Below are 16,925 nucleotides of genomic sequence, written 5' to 3'. Positions count from 1 at the left end.
AGTGGCACATGTATCAATAAATCTTGAATTGACAAAGCTCATTTCAAATGATCTCCTTAAATCACATGCAGTAGCAATGATCATTTGGAAGAGAGGATGACAAGAGCTCTTGAGGTTGTGTTTGCTGGGGATGGCAACCTGCGCTTCCAGAGGAAGCGGGAGGAGAAGGCGTGGGTGCTCAGCCATGGGATCTGAGCCTGCAGAGGGCTAAGCAGAGACCACGGTAAGGACACCTCCCCACACTTGTTCGCGTCAGTGCCGAGTGGACACTTGAGATCCGCCCAGAGATGTGCAGGGAAGGTAGGGGGGCCCATGGGCAGTGTATTGAGAAAAAGGAAAGGGGGAGAAGATCGGCCGGTAGGGCAACATGTTAAAAGGACGGTTGGGTGAGGGCTTAATGGTGTTCAGGAACATAAACTAAGTTCAGGAGGACAGTACCCAGCTTCGTTGCTCTCCTTACCAGTATAACGAGGGGAAAAGCATATAACACCGCAGAGGAGATTGAGCCCAGGCGAGAGGAAGGCCCAGCAGAAGCGGACAGGTTGGCACAAGGCAAGACTGTTCTGCAGGCCAGCCTTAGGACCCCCAGGCTGGGTGGACTGATGACACAATGGTCCTCTCTCTGTCCCTGGCTACATGTGAAGTCAGAGCGGAGGGGGTGAGCCCCTCCCTTGGTGCATCTGCGGGTCCTTCACCTTGAGTGTCCTCAACCTGACACAGAAACCACAGGCTGAGATCATGCAGGCTGCGTCTGTGCCAAACCAAGGGTACAAATTACAAAATGGTACCGTGGAAACAAGCAAAACTGCCTTGATGATCCCTTTCAACAGGGAACTTAGCACGGCTTTGCCCACCTTTCTGTTCTTTCCGCTTGGGCCCAACCACATGCCAACTTGAGGCGCTTAGGTTTGAGAAGCACGTCACCCAGCAGAGCAGACAGACCACACTTGTATCAAGTACATGAACCCAAATCACAGGCTCCCAGTTCGTGTGGAGTTCTAACCCTGGGCCTCTATCTCCTTTCCTGATTTTTCCACTCATCTGTGGAGATTTACATGAACTTATTTTTAAAGTGGATTCACATTTCATTTTCAGAGGAATTTTACAAAGAATTCCTAGCTGTATCTAGAAAGTGGCAGAGCAGCGGCTGGGACCTCTGATCCACTATTGCTTTGAGACTCGAGGACTGAAGACACTCACACAGAGCAGAAGGATAGCAGCCAGACTGTCTCCCTCCACTGACTCTGCTTCTGGCTGATTCCCCTCCTAGACTCAGAGAGTGTAGGGAACACAAGCAAATCGATTTTAAAACACATTCAAGGAAAAAAATTAGGATAATTAAATTAATCTGCATGACAATTGCCGATGAAAGTGATTTTTGTGTTTTATACCGGTATTGACTCTGCTGGTGGATGCACACGCGGTTCTCAGCCAGAGAGGCTGGTCTGGCGTGGAATGTGCATGCACACACGGGTGCGTGTCCTACTGCAGGCTCACACAAGAGCACTGGAGCTGGCTTAACCAGATCCAGAGAGCTCTACCCTGTAAGTATGAGCAGTTCAACTCAGCAAAAACATCCGGGAAAGATGCAATCACAAAACGAACGAAGCAATCACACCTCAAGTGGAAGTTTACGATGTTTTGGTTCACAATGAACGTTAGTCTCTCCGGCTAACGTCAGGCAGTAATTCACTGCTGAGCAGCCGCCATAAAATATGATCACTTAGCGAGAGGAAGATGCAGCAAGGATTTCTGCAGAAATATTTAAGCAAAGGAATCTTGTCTTTCTGAGATGACACTAACCTGGTTACCCCGACTTGGGTCAAAGGTTTCAGATGTGTGCAGTCAACCTAAGGCAAGTCAAGATGGTGTTTACCTTGTGATTTTTACCTGTGGTCGAAGTTTTAACAGTCTGTGGGTTATTTCCAAGTTCCTAGGCACCTCCTAATGACTGTAGTATTTCCATGCCATATTTTGCAGCAGCACACACCTTTAACACTCACCACGGGAAAAGGCTGCCAACGCCATCTATAACACACTCACATCAGAAAACATAAAAGACATCCAAATTGGCACTTTCCTCACCTCCTTTCCCCTTGCCTCATGTGATGTGTGCACTCGAGGAGTGAAATTACCATCATCAAAGGCAAGGTAGCAGATGACTGGGACCCACATCTTTCAAACAAAATGAAAAGTCAGTAATTTTGAGGGCAGTCTGTGGATAGCTACAGTCTAGCTCCTGGGCCCCTAAAACCCAGAGCCAAACTTCCTTACTCTCAGTAAACCCCCAACCCCCTTTCTACCCACCCTGCCCACTCTGAGTCCCTTGTCATGCTGCAAAGAATTCTGAAAGGCCCTTGATGCACACAGGAGATTATTACAGGGCTCAGGGAAACCCACTCTGTAATTACGGCTACCGTATGATTTCCATTATTCTCACACCCTGATCTCAGTTGCTCACAAAACTTGCTGCACAATCCCCCCTGCAGCCCCAAGCTCGTCCTGGCTGGATCTCTGCCCAAATGGTGGCCGTGGGCCTGATAACCTCAGGGGGAAAGCGAGTCAGCTGTCACAAGGAAAGGGGCGGGGCACCCAGTGAGCTAGGGTGGTGGGAAATTCTATTGTTTAGAAAAAATAAATAAGCAAAAGTCACTTTTGCTTTTTATTATTTCAAACAACAGGCACGGAGGCCCAGCCTTCCTTTCCCACTCAGCCTGTCCCCCCTGGCCGGCTGTGCTGAGCTGGCAGGCGCGGATGCTGGGCTGGAGCATAACTATTAAGAGGCTGCCACTTTGAGCCCAGGGAGCAGAAAGTGCGACTGTGGAGATGGCGCCTCTTGCCAGGAGGACGAGGGCTCAGTCCCCCACACGACCCTTCTGCTCTTAGCTTTCAAATGTTTATGCCTCAGCGGCCCAGCCAACGCTCTGGAAATTAAATAGTGTCCCAAGTGGCTGAAAGAGAACGGTTCCTATATAAACCCACCAAGGGAAAAGATGGGAAATGCCAGCCCGAGTGTGACTTGGCTCCTGCCCACCTGTCCCTGCCTGTCCCCTGAGGGTTGTTTCGACGTGTCTCTTCACCCACACTCCCAGGCTGTCCTCATCCCACTCCTGGGGATGTGCTGTACACAGCTCCCTGGGACGGGACAGGTGAGATTGCCAGCTGCCAGCTGCCGCAATCCACCCCAGACCAACTGCATGCATTTGCTCTCTCAGGTTTCTAGTGCTACCAGGACTAGAAAACATGTATTTTTTTCCCCAATAATTGTTCTGTTATGTGCGCTGAACTCTCAACGTTCATTTCACTGACACCATACTCCAACAAGGTCAGACAATGGCAACAAATAAGTCTTCACCCAGGTTCTACTCTGTCTTGCACGTGAGTTGCATGATCCTCTGGCTGTAGATAGGAAATTTGGCAGGTAGGACTTTGAGGGCAATGGAGGAAGTCACCTTTTCCATTCCACTGAGACTGGGTTCCCTGGAGAGAAAGGTCAAGCACCCCCATAGAGTGTTGCTCTCAACAGTGCTTATTCCCCCACGGGAGCGGGCAGGATGGTCAACGGACATTGGATTGGATGGTAAGTGAACTAGTCAGTTTTCCTTCACTGTGATGAAATACCTGAGATAAATAACTTTTAAAGAGAAATGATTTATTTTTGGCTCATGGTTTTGGAGGTGCCAGTTTAAGCTCCATTGGCCCCATTGTTTTGGGTCTACAGAGTGACAGTACATCATGACCAGTTTGTGGTGGAGCAAAACCACTTACACCATGACCCAGGGAGCAAAATAAAAAAGGAAGGCACCAGGGTCCACAATCCCCAATGACCTCAGGTCCTCTCACTAGGCCCCACCTCCCAAAGGTTGCGCCACCTTCCAAAGAACCACCCCTGGGAACCAGGCCTTCAACACATGGTCCTTTGGTGGAAACCGGAGATACAAATTATACCAATAATGCCTTTGGGATTTAGAATTCACTTTTACAGCAAACTGAAACCATCAAATAATAGCAAAAACAGCCATCTGAACAACCAACAGAAGTGTCCACAAGCTCCCTGCCGGCTCAAAAGCTATGCGCTTCTCTCCTCGGTGCACACAAGGCTCACCGAAGACAACTCCAGCAAGACTGGCCATCTGGCTGCCCAGCCCACTGCAAACTGGAAGCTGCAGACTGAGGGACGGGACGAAAGTGCTGGAGTGACCAGCATTTCCCACAGCAGCTGAAGTGACAGGAGGAAGAACCAGAAAGGCTGCCACAGTCACACACGGGAGCTCTGTGGGGCCATCACCCCCATGTCTTCCAGCATCTTCTCCAGGCCTCCATGAAACTCAATTCAGCATGTGAGTGGGAATCACAAGGAGCCACGGCAACAAGAAAAGATTCAGTTACACTTGCTCTGTTTTTCTCAGAAACGGCAGGAACCAATGAAAGATGACTCTTGAAGATGTGTAAGCAAATGGGGAAATCGTTTTCCGTGTTGACACTGAAGACAGGACCCTACAGTCCGATGGGTATGTCCACCTGGGCAGAGCCACACAGGCAGGACGTTGTACATCACACTCACGGAGTGCCATGGCCCTCCAGCAGAGGACACTACCTTCTTTTCCAGATGTTTCCCACTTGATACTCTATGTGCACATCCCCCCTCACATGCATGGCTTGCTTCCTGCCTCTTGCCTTCCACACTGTGACATTCCAGACCCACAAATGTGCCACAAAGGTGTGGAGTTCACAGAAAGAAAGGTGGCTTGGCAATTGTATAGTAGGCTGGTAGATCAGAAATAATCTTCTACAATATTGCACAGAACATTTCCTCTTGACCACCTAGAGCCAATGCCAAAAAATACAGTAAAAAGAAAAGTAGGGATCAAGGTTCAGTCTCCATCACACAGTGCCTCTTTCTTAGCCTGAGTCACACAACATCCAAAGAACTCTAAGGCAAGTTAATCACCAATATGTCACAGGAAAGGACTGAAGTACAACTATCGGTCAACAGAAAATAAGATCTAGAGCTTACAGTCTTAGAAAGACTTCTAACCCCATCAAGGAAGACATGCTATGGAGCCAGCTTCAATTCACTGAGATAAAAAACCTGAGCAAGGAGCATTCCTGGGTGGACGGGAGCTCTCAACACTGCTGATGGGCCAAGATTATCCAATCCCTCAAGAGCCAGCCAGCTTCCGGGGGTCAAGGAGGACGGTCCAAGTCCTTGGACCATATTTTCCACCCCACCTTAGGCAATTCCTATTCTTCCATGGCCTCCACGGTCTCCTTGTCCCACAAGTTGGCTTTTAGCCCCATTAGCAACTCTAACAGGTCTGCGTGTTCCTCCATCTGTTCCCTAAATGGATTCCAGATGGATGCGCCAGCCAGAAGGGCTGGAGCAAGAGGAGCAGGCCTGCCCCTCCCTGCTGCCCCCCTCCCCAGCCACCTAGACCTAATAAAGCCCTTGCCTTAGGGCACTAGCCCAAGTTGAACAGAGTACGCCATTTGGAATGACACAGCAAGGGCGCGCTCGAACCCCCCGTGCAGGCCAGTTCTAGGGAAGAGTGTGCCACACGCTCACACAGTCTGGTTCCCACAACCACCAAGGACAAAGGCATAAAAAGGACAAGGTAATCATCCTGGCCTCCAGCAGCCTCTCTCTCCAGTTCAGGCCAGTCTTATAGCCCATCAGGCCCACAGGAGCAAGAAACCATGAGGTGATATCATCCCGTGGGACAGACTGCCTTCACAATAATCAGAACAGCAGCACCTCAGTCTTACCTTCTTCAGCTTGCCACTCTTGGTGCCCACGAAGGCCAGAGAGTGATTCTTGTAGACATATGCAATGACGGAAGTCATGCGGTCCCTGTCCTCGGTGAAGACAGGAATGCCTCGCACCATCTCGGACACTCCCAGGGGGGCATTCATATCCAGGCCACAGAAGTTGTCATCAATGGTTAAGAGCTGAAAGTTGAAAAGAGACAAATCAAAAAGGAGCATCAAGGCCATTGGCTGAATCAGAGAACTCTAGAGACAGAGGAATCTTGGCTCTAGATCAGCAATGGATTCTCCAGTACAAATCCTCTCTTTTTAAAAAAGTTTAGCAGCAGAGGAACTTGGTGACCTGTCAGCAGTTACCTAAGGAGGCAGCTGCAGGACCAGGGCAAAAGAAAATCCCTAGGGTCCCTTCTCACTAGACTGTGTGACCTCTCTGCTCCACTTCTGACCCTTCCAGGCGCCATCTTGGTGGCTTTGATTGCCAGTCATCACCAGCACATGGAGAAGCACTAGGCCAGCACCTGATGAGCATGTGCAGACAGCTGGGCTCAAGTGTAAGAGGGAAGCAATCTTCACACATACACACTTACTGTGGAGCAGACGTGCCAGTGAAAAAAAAGAACTAGATGCATGAATGCATAAATGACAGTCACAGCAGAGGCCTGTGCAGGTGATCAGCTGGCGAAAGGAGGAGCGGGAGAAGGGAAGTTCATGGCCCATCTTATGAAGCCACAGTCGTCCCTCACCAGCCAATCCTCAGGCCTCCCCATCTCTTAGAGCACAGCAAAGAAGGGCAACCATGACCTTGTCATGCCTGCACCAGGCTGGCCCCAAGTGTTGTCTTTGGAACTCAAGCCCCACAAGATGCTCCACATAAAAGGGTTCCTTGGAAACATCCTCATGCAATCTAAGCGATTCATAATGGAAAGTCTTAAGAAGAAAGAAGTATACCTGATCCTGGCATCAGGATTAAGCCCAGGGATGCTTAAACACTGAGCCTTATCACCAGCCCTTTTTTTATTTTGAGACAGATTTCCCTAAGTTACTTAGGGCCTCGATAAGTTGTAAGGCTGGCTTTGAACTTGTGATCCTCAGCCTCCCCAGCTGCTGGGATTATAGGTGTGTGTCACTTCACCCGGCCCTTTTGAGCAATAACACCTGCCAGCCTTCCTTAAGGATGCTCTTGAAATATCCTATGGGACACTCCAACCCAGCTCTTCTGGCTCCAGGAAGCACAACCTCAGGGGTCAGGAGCCAGCAGGGAGAACTTCTGGGCCAGATGCCCACAGCATTTCTGCTCAGTCTCCCCCTTTTCACAGCAGGCCTCCAGATCCCCAATATAACAGAGAGGTACCAACGCAGAGGTCTCCACAGTGGCTTGTGAGGAGCCCCTGGCTCTCTCCACAAGCAGCTTTGGCTTGGCTCAGGCCTCTCCCAGGCACCAGGAACTTACTGGATTTTCCACCCTTTCTTGGAAGCACTGTGTGGCCTCAGAAGAGTTACTCCGTCTTCCTGTGCTTTTATTTTCTACTCTATAAAGATGAAGGAAACAATCCCTGCTTTTTGATGGGCTACCATAAAGCCTATTGCGCTCATGCCTGTAAATGTCTTTGGATCTTTCAGAAAAAAAGAGTGAAATAAATACAAGGTGTCACTTTTTTAAAGGCTTCAATCTGGCCAAAGCAAGAGAAATCTGGAGAACAGCAGGCAGGCTCTTGCCAGTGCAGCTGTGTGAAAGTGGCCAATTGAGCTCTCCAGGGCCTGGGGTTCCTCTGCTCCCTTCCACAGGGGGGCTGGCAGGCATCGTCCACCTGAGGAAGGCCATGTGCTGAGCATTGAACGCTCTCTCTGACCTCTCCCCTTCTTTCTCCGCTTCTTCCTCCCAGGCAGTCGGAATGGACAGGGGGAGAGTGTGGGCAGCCTCGGCAGCCATGTGCACAGCAGATGTCTGCTTCGTGCCTTTGATGGCTTCTGGTCTCTCCTACATCATCTGGTCCACAGCCCAGACCAAACTCAACTCTCTGCTCTCCCTCTACAAAGAGCCACAGGAGTCAAATTTAGGAGGGAGCTTTCAAGGTTTAGGTTGGTCTTTATCGTTATTCCCACAAAGATGAAATGGGGAAGGAGACAGGTAGTAGAAATTAAAAGGGATGGAGAGAAAGGGGGAAGAAAAGATTCAGAGGAAGGGGAAGTGATGCCCATGCCTTGCTGGAGGTAACCATGGCAACCTGCCAGGCATTCCCAGGGAAGCCTGGGGTGCGGAGAATCCTCATGGCCTTGAACGCTGCCGTTTCTGGCTCACAAGGAGTCCACATCCCTAACTTTCTAAGGCTTAAACTGTGCTGCAGGGACCTCTGCCACCAGCAAACCTTGTCCTTTGTCCATTATAACCCATTTTCCAGGGAGATGGGGCTGAATGACTGACTACTTTGCACAGGAGGAAACTGAGACAGAGGCGATCCTTGTTTCACAGTCCCCCACCACCCTGGCCACACAGGTAATCCTCGTTAACCTGGAAGTGGGAGGCTTCTGGGCTCTCAGTCCCCAGAATTACATATTTGAGTGGTCAGACTTATTGAACACAACTCCTCCCTTTGGGCAAAAATCAACAGCGAACTGTAAGAGGAGAGTATGCAGCCGGGCAATTGCATCATCAAATCACGCTTGCTCAAAGGCAGAAGGCCAGCGACCTGTGAGTCCCTTCCTCTGCAGCACCTCAGCAGCCAGGGGACCAGGTGAGAAATATTTTATCAGAGGGAAGAGAGGACAGCCCAATCCAGCAGCCTGAGCCCAGGAATCGCCCATCTTCCACTCGTGCCGCTCCCTGTGAGCCCCATCGGGGGGCAGAGGCTCATTCTTCTCACCTGTACCATGGCAGTTATTCCAGGGTTATCATCAGGCTCAAATGAGACAAAAGATACTTTGGGGCTTAAACACGGCGTCCAGGACAATGATGCCTTTCTCCACAGGCTTTCCCATGACTCAGTTTCTCCCTCTGAATGGGGCCCCAGGTGATGAAGTTTTGACCAAGGCCTTTGACCAAGAGTGGTCCAGGTCTCCATGGATGCAGAGTCCCCAGCAGTGGGGAGGAGGCCTGTTTCCTCAAAGCTGGGGCCACAGGGGAGGATTTTTCACACGGAAGTGGTAGGGAAGAAAACTGTAAGACCGGCTTGCATGGCGGCTCAGCTGCTTCTCAACCACACAACTCAGTCCTGCTGCTCTCTGAGCTTCACCTTCCTTGACCTTAAAGCAGCAAGACAGGGCCATTGGGAGGACTGGACGAGGCCATGGAGAAGGCTCCTGTGAACTGGAAGCACTTCAGCAGTGGAAGCTATTTCCTGTTATTTTTTAATGGAAACGGAACCCAGATCAGGGTGCAGAATGACTGCAGGGAGAGGCCCTGGCTTACTCCGGAGCTGCAGCCATGGGGTAATGACAGCACAGGAAAATGAGCAGGAAGGGTCCCCCAGGACCTGCAGACAGCGGGGCAGAGGGATAGAGAGCAGATATCAGGGCCACCAGGCTAATTGGCGAAAGCCTTCCACAGGTGAAGGCTGCTGTAGATTCCTGAGCACCCTGGGCAATGGGGAAGGCAGGTGGCTGCTGACTAAGCCTTCCCCTGGGTCCCATTAACAGCAAGATTAGAGTCACAGCCAGAGGAACTCGGACCAGACTCAGTCGTGATCCCCCTTCAGTCACTCCACAGTGGCCTGCAACCATGATGATGCTCATTTATTAGAGAGCAACTCCATGCTTACAAGGGAAGCACATAAGTATCCACACCATGAGAATCATGTGCTGCCTACCATCAACAGACCTAGAAGCCTCAGAACAGGGCCACGACCTCCGCCCCATCTGAAGGACACTCTATCTTCTTTCCACTGCCCCAAGAGTCTTCATGGAATGCGTGGGATGTAAATTAAGATGGGCCAAGGCTGGGATTGTGGCTCAGTGGTACAGCGCTTGCCTCGCATGTGTGAGGCACAGGGTTCAATCCTCCACACCCCATACAATGAGTAAAATAAAATACAGGTATTGTGTCCATCTACAACTTCAAAAAAATTTAAAAAAGATGGGCCATGCACTCTAGGGACTATGAACTCAAGGACATGAAGAATGTTTTATGCATTTTTGTACCTTTAGCTCTGTGCCTAGTTCGTAGTAGGTGAGATACATTTGTTAAATGAATGGACAGGTGGGTAGGTGGGTACGTGGATGGATAAACTGATGGGTGGTTGGGTAGGTGGGTAGATGGATGGATATATGGATGTATGAATGAATGAATAGATGGATAAATGAATGTATGGATGGGTAGATGGGTGGATGGATGGATAGATAAAAGTCTGGCTTTCATAGCAGCTAATAGTGTATAACTAGGTTTGAATTCCATCTCTGCTACTTAATGCCATGTGACCTTGGGAAAGTCATTTAACCTCTCTCTAGTTTGTCACCTGTAGAATGGAGTTTATAATAGTACACACTTGATAGTGTGATGGTGACAATGAAATAATTCAATATGGAACAGTATCCACCAGTTAGGAAGTGCTATGGGAAGTATTAGCATTGACAACTCAGCTAACCTTCATGAGTCTCAGTATCTTTGAGGAAATCCAGTGTCTACCTCAGAGGTGTTATCAAGATTAAGGGGCTAGTGTTGTCAAGTGAAATAGCAAAGGTGGTTCTTCCTAAAGATCTGTCAGCATAGGGTAGCACTTGAGCCAACCAGGCCAGATGGAGGAGCAGAGGAATAAGATCTCAGATTCAGAAGATGGCGCGCTATGCTTTAGAAAAGGACTTTGTGGGGCCCAACCCCAGAACCACTCACTCCATCAGAAAGCCAGAGGAAGGCACCTGTGTCTTTCCACCCCTCCAGGTGAGGTGCTGAGGTTCCAGACACCGGGCCTTCATCTCATGGTGGTCCTTTCCTAGCAAAGAGCACTACAGAGCAGCAGGATCCCCAACTGGATCTGATGCCAAGGGGGCCCACTGAGGCCTCCCATGGTCTGCTGAGCAGCAGCAGCCCCGGTGGGGTGGTGTGGGGAGCTGGAGCTGACACTCCGAATTACAATCTAATAGCTCACCGCGCTTCCCTCGCACACAGCGGCAAAGGTTACCGTGCAATTACGTGTCGCTACATACAAATGACAGAGCAGTTACGGTTACTTTACCAATTACAGGGAAATTGCTCCCACTCTGCAGAGAGACTGGCACTCTGAAAAGCTCTATCATCTCCACAGAAAGGGGATTTTCAATGCTGCTAGTATCCTTCCTCAGGCAGTGTCCCCAGGAAAGCAGCCACCCAAGGAGCCTGGAAGTGTCTGATGGTCTCTGTGGAGACTCTCTGAGAAGGGCTATGGGTGGGGGCAGACCCAGGAGACTAGAAGAGCTACCCTAGAGCCCCTCTGCATTGACCCCCAAGTCTGTCCCACTGACAGACTCTGACAGCTATGCCAGTCCATTCTGAGGACCACAGGGGATGAGGAAGAGTTGGTGCCTGATCCTGAAATCACCCCTGACCTCTGTTGGCATGGCCTCTGGTCTGTTCCTATGGCACCTCCCCTGCCACATGGAGCTGTTTTAACCCTGGCCCGTAGTTGCCCCACCTTTGCAGAAACCCCATTGAGTCCTTATTATGGAAAGGTCAGATGTAGGCCAGAGCTCAGTGGTCCTAATGCAGTGCTAACGAGGGAGAGGTCAGCAGGTCCATCCCCCTGTGGGCCAATTAGCTGAGCTCTGGGACACAGTCTCTTCCATAGCCACAGGCTGCCCCTCTTACCCCGGGCATCCACTGTTAACAAATATCCCAAACTGATCCAAAAAGGCAGGCCAGGTGAGCCAACAGGATGGATGGATGGATGCTGGATGCTGCCAACTGCGTTGACTGCGGATGCACCTGTCTGACTGCCCTGGGCCTCAGGATGAAAAATGTTAAGTCAGACCTTGACCTCCCCTTGCTCTATGGACAGCATCTACGGTTCAGCGAAGAGGAGGGTCTTGCTCCTGGGCAGCCCTCCTGCCCTTCCTGAACAGGAAAGTATTGTCCAGCCTCACTCATAGAGCCCTGAGCATCCCCAACCACCCCCAAACTGGGATAGCACCCTCCCATTCATTAAACAGGGAATGAAGGCACCTGAGACTTATCCAAGCGCACCCACCATGGGGTCATCTGGGGCCTTTTCCCATCAAACTTTGGGTGCCTTAGCCCACTGGAATTCCCTGCTGAATCCCCTACTGAGGCACTAAATACACAATGCTATTTATAGTTCTTTACTTATTAATTTGTTTCAGAGCATTTATAAAGAACCAAGCACTAGGGGAGGCTCCAGGAAGATAAAGATGCAAAAGTCTCAGTTTCTGCCTTAAAAATTGCCTTTTCCTAGTGGTAGAGGTAGATCTAGGCTGGGCCTAGGCAAGCTATCCATGCCTGCTTCAGTTATGTGCCTGGTCAAGGCCGCCCACCACCTGCGGCAGTAGGCAGGGCCTCGGGTTTGGGCTCAACTCCAAGTTCTCTGTTAGGACTCAGCGTTAGATCCCCATTTCAGACAGCATGCTATTCCAAAGAAGAAAATAACTGAAGGTCCTAACATCTGACAACCCCATTAGACAGGAGAAAAAAAATCAAGACTTGGAGAGTGAAGTGGCTCCCCCAGTTACCTTTCAAGTTTCAGGAAGAATAGAGCCCACAATCCCAGTGCAGAAGGGGAAAAGTGATCTTGAGCAGGGGCTTCCTCCAAGGGTGCTGAAGGGCAGCCTCCAGGGGGCTGGGGAGAGCAGGAGACACAGGGGATGAGCTCTGCTCTCTCTTCTCCCCAGAGCCTGGACCCAACCAACTCTCCCCTCTCACTCCCAAGGAGGCCCCAGCCAATCACTAGAGCTGGGTTTCTGCCTTTCCTGGATCCATTTGTCTCAAGAAAGTTAGTGCTCAAATTTCGAAAAGAAATACAAGTTAGGAGGAAAGCCCACAGCTCCCTACTGATGTGGCCAGGAAAAGGTCTTTGAATTCTTCATGCTTGGCAGCCCTAAATTTCTTGCCATTAATTACACTTGCACACACACAAACACACACGTGCATACACACATCCCAGGAGCTGACCACAGCAGGCCCCTGCTGGAAAGAGGAATCAGTGAATTACGCATGTGGGATTTCTTTTTAAAGGAGATATTGATCAGCAAAGCTGTAATAGCTCATGTCTAAATACAGACTCTAGTTGTAAAGCTCTGCAGTACAGGGAGATAATGATCACCCACTTATTGGGAACCATATCTCAAATATGGCCACTGACCCCTAAGGTGTTCATAAATCCACCAGAGTCTGAAGCACAAAATACATTGGCTCCATGCGCCCTCCATTCTCCCTCCTCACAGGTGGGGGTAAGCAGGGAGGGTCTAGGGAGACTATCAGCTTTAGGTTTGGCTTCACCAGGAAGCCTATTACTTTCTAAGATATTCCCACATCACGCTGCTGGAGTGATCAGTTCTTTTTTTTGGTACGAGGGATTGAATCTAGGGGCACTTAACCACTGAGTCACCTCAACAGTCCTTTTCTGTATTTTACTTAGAGACAGGGTCTCACCGAGTTGCTTAGTGCCTTGCTAAGTTGCTGAGGCTGGTTTTGAACTTGCCATCCTCCTGCCTCAGCTTCCTGAGCTACTGAGATCACACGCGTGTGCCAATGAGCCCAGTTTGGAGCGATCATTTCTAACAAAGAAAGAAATCAGAAAAGCCTGATGCTCCAACCCTCCCCTTGTTTCACTATTCTGCATAAACTTTCCTTTCTCAGTTATGATTCCTAACCCTCTCGGGAAGGGCTGCCCAAGATCCAAGCCAGGGAAGTGCTGCTCCAGGTGAGGGTTGTCCCCAGCACCCTGGCTGTGAGCACAGAAGACAGAAAGGGAATGTGCGATTTGGCCTCACCCACTTAGTTACTAATGCATCATCTCCAAATGATTCTTTATTGTGTCTTTTTCAATGAGATTGTAAAGAAAATGAATGTGTACAGAAAAAGGGAGGGAGATCCGGCAAGCCACAGCCACAGTAACCTAGTTAGACAAATATGTTATTCAAGGGACTCAGTGCAAAGTGTCTCTGGTTGGAAAAACAACCCGACAAATTGCCCCAGAGTTTTCAAGAAGCAGAACCCTCCTTCCAGGCATCTCGCAAAGGAGGGAAGAGGGCCGAAATCCAGGAGAGAAGGTCATGGTGTTAGGAACTCTGTGTGGGTTGGGGGTGGCTTCTGATGCAGATAGTCCCTGAATTAAATAATGCGACCATGAAAGCTCTGGATAAAGGTGACTCTTTCACACTCATTTTGAAATCTGTGCTTGGAGACCAACTGTGGTCCCATGTCACCAGATATTTTAGGGGACTTTCATGCATCATGATAACAAGCAAGCTTTCTAGTAGGAAACTAAGGCCACTAATCTGAGCCATATTGCCAGCAAAGGGGCATTAATCCAGACATCCTTTCTTCAGGCGAGGCTGTAACCAATATGGTTTTGGCAGCGCCCCTCTCAGGGCTGCTGAGCAGAGCAGACAAAGCGCAGCTCAGTCAGGATCCGGGGGTTGGACCCCTGACCTTCTCCTCATTAGCTGAGCTACTGAGAGCACTGACAAGCAGCCAGGGCCACAGCACAATGGCCTGGGGAAGGCCTGGACTGGCCAGCACAGTGGGCCAGCCTGGCAAGAGTTCCGCAACTCTGCAGGTGTCAGCCATGCCCAAACAGGACCCTTGGGAAATCCCAGGGAACCTTCTCAGTCCTGTAAGCAGTACTAACCCAAACCCACTGGGATGCTGCCCCTCAGCATCAGACACCCCCAGCAGCCTCCTGTCAGGCAGATAAATCCCACACTGCCAGCCCATCAATCCCCAGTCCCCACTCCCTCCCAGAGTCTAGAGCAGACAACGCCAGCCGCCACTAGAACGGTAATTGAAGCAAAGAACACCATGATGATTAAGTTTGTGTGTTTTCTGGCGGGTGCAGGGAAGCAGTGGCCCTGCTCACCAGTCTGAATTATAGGGTAGATCATTCCCTTATTAGTGGGAATAAATTTTATCAGCCCACTCTTGTTGCCATGCATCTTCCTCAGGCCCGTGTGTGAGTCGGGGAAATGTGGCCAGCATGCAGGTTAAGCAGCCGCGTCAACCCCATTACATTCTGGAACTCTGACAGATGCAGTGACCACGCAGGAACGACGCTGGCGTTTTCCTCTCCCAGGGATCCCAGTTCTTATGTGGGGACAGCATGGGGCAACAAAGCCACTAGGAAGGAAAAATGGAGGCCAAATGGCAAAGAGCTCCCTCCCACCCTCGTCTTTCTCTTCCTTCTTTTCACTTCGTTAATGAAAAGAAATAAGCGCAAGTCAAGGATGGTGGTGCACGCCTGTAAACCCAGCGCTAGGGAGCCCGAGGCAGGAGGATTGTAAGTTCAAAGCCAGCCTCAGTAACCTAGTGAGGCCCTAAGCAACTCAACGAGACCCTGTCTCTAAATAAAATACGACAAGGGACTGGGATGTGGCTCAGTGGTTAAGTGCCCCTGGGTTCAATCCCTGGTATCAAAATAAATAAATAGATAAGTACAGCATGTCAGTGTGTGGGGTTTCCTGTTCCTTTGCAAAAGCTAAGGGACACCTGAGGATGATAGTGGGAGGGTGTGGCTGGAAAAGGTTCTCCTTCAAAGGAGCCTTTGGAACATATGTCTTGTGGAAGGGAAAGCAGGTGACAAGGGACACATCTCACAGCCTGGGATGTTGAACATCCCATCGGGATTACACATAGTCTGAAGCTCTCAAAAGGCAGACATTGATGAAGAAAAAAAAAATCTAACAACTAAACCACAGTGATATCATTGTGCCTCTTTCTCACCCATTGCGAGTATGATGACTGAAGGTGGACATACAGGATTGTGCTGTGAAAATGTTGTGTCCTACGAATCCCACGTGCTCTGTGTCTATCATGAGTTATTAATGTCTGTGTATTTGTCATTTGCACTTCATTAAAGGGATGGCATTTTTTCAGCTCCTTCTTGAAGATAAAATTTGTGCAAGAGAGCAAAAGGGAAACTGCTCACCAATGCTGTGACATGTCACAGGCTGACACTGGCTGGGACCCAAAAAGCCAGATTCCCCTACCAGTATCCTGGCCAAGAAGACTCCTTGTATGGGTGACAGGAATTGAAGGGAAGGCCCAGAAACACACATCTGTGCTGGGAAGCAGGGCGAGTCTACACGTGGATGGAGAAGAGGGTCGCTTCCCGTCTGGGCTGAGCGACAGCACACTGTACGAGGCAGGCGTGCTGTGCACATGCACACGTGAGAGGAATCTCACTGTATCTGCGGCTGCACGTAGTGTGTGGGTGTGAGGGAGAACAAGCCACGGAAAGAGGGAGACGGAGAGAAGCTGGCACATGAACGCACAGGGAATAGGAGTTAAATGGAGACGGTGGGGGAGAAGCAGAGAATTGCAGGTAGACATGGACGATGGGGACCCAGTCACCAAGTAGAGTAGAACTTTGTGCTCGAGGGTGTGTGTACAGGTATGCATGCTGCTATGCCGGGCTCAGGAAGTGATGTCTCAGCACAGCGAGGCCCTGTGCCCTAACCCCCAGCTTGGTAAACCCTGTGCAGAGGTCCCCGGGCAGCAGCCTGTGTTAAAGCTCAGCACATGGGTCCTACATGCCCCCAGTCCTGTGGGTATCCTGGGAGAACACATGGAGCCTAGGAGGCCAACCTCAGAGCCTTTCCTCCTGCCAGGCTCAGCACGCCACCCAAGGCTCAGCCACCACGCCATACAGGGTACCATACATGCTTGACTGGCATGGGTCTCTCATTGCAGGCCCTGTTGGCCATAAGGAGTTAACTGGTGACTGTATCTGGGACAGGAGCCATGGTGAGGCAAGAGAGGAAAGACTTGATTCTAACAAGAGGGGGTGCCATATGCCAGGCCACCAAATGCTGAGGCAGTAGGATAAGGGCTGAAAGGCGGGGACTTAGGCTGATGTAAAAGCTTTGCATGGGTACACCTACTAGGACACGGTGTAAGCGTGGCACGTGTTGTTCACGTTTGGTGGCGGTAGTGTGTAACAAAGTACAGGAGACCGGAAAGGAGGCATGGGGCGGGGAAAGGAGGAGGTCCTGGACTGAGGGGGCCGGGAGCCCAGCAGGAA

At 50.3% G+C, this 16,925-nt stretch overlaps 1 protein-coding gene across 2 annotated transcripts in view; it reads right to left on the bottom strand.

The window, feature by feature from the left end:
* Plxna4 (plexin A4) overlaps positions 1-16,925 on the bottom strand; it is a 433,305-nt gene that overhangs the window by 342,877 nt on the left and 73,503 nt on the right. For both annotated transcript variants that reach the window (XM_047561306.1, XM_047561307.1), the window contains exon 3: positions 5,767-5,949. In XM_047561306.1, the coding sequence (XP_047417262.1) occupies positions 5,767-5,949 (183 nt within the window). The remainder of the gene's footprint in view (positions 1-5,766; positions 5,950-16,925) is intronic.

Source organism: Sciurus carolinensis, chromosome 8, assembly GCF_902686445.1.
Source record: "Sciurus carolinensis chromosome 8, mSciCar1.2, whole genome shotgun sequence".
Taxonomy (NCBI): Eukaryota; Metazoa; Chordata; class Mammalia; order Rodentia; family Sciuridae; genus Sciurus; species Sciurus carolinensis.
The sequence above is the reverse complement of the archived record's forward strand: the minus strand, read 5'-3'. Positions and strand labels throughout refer to the sequence as shown.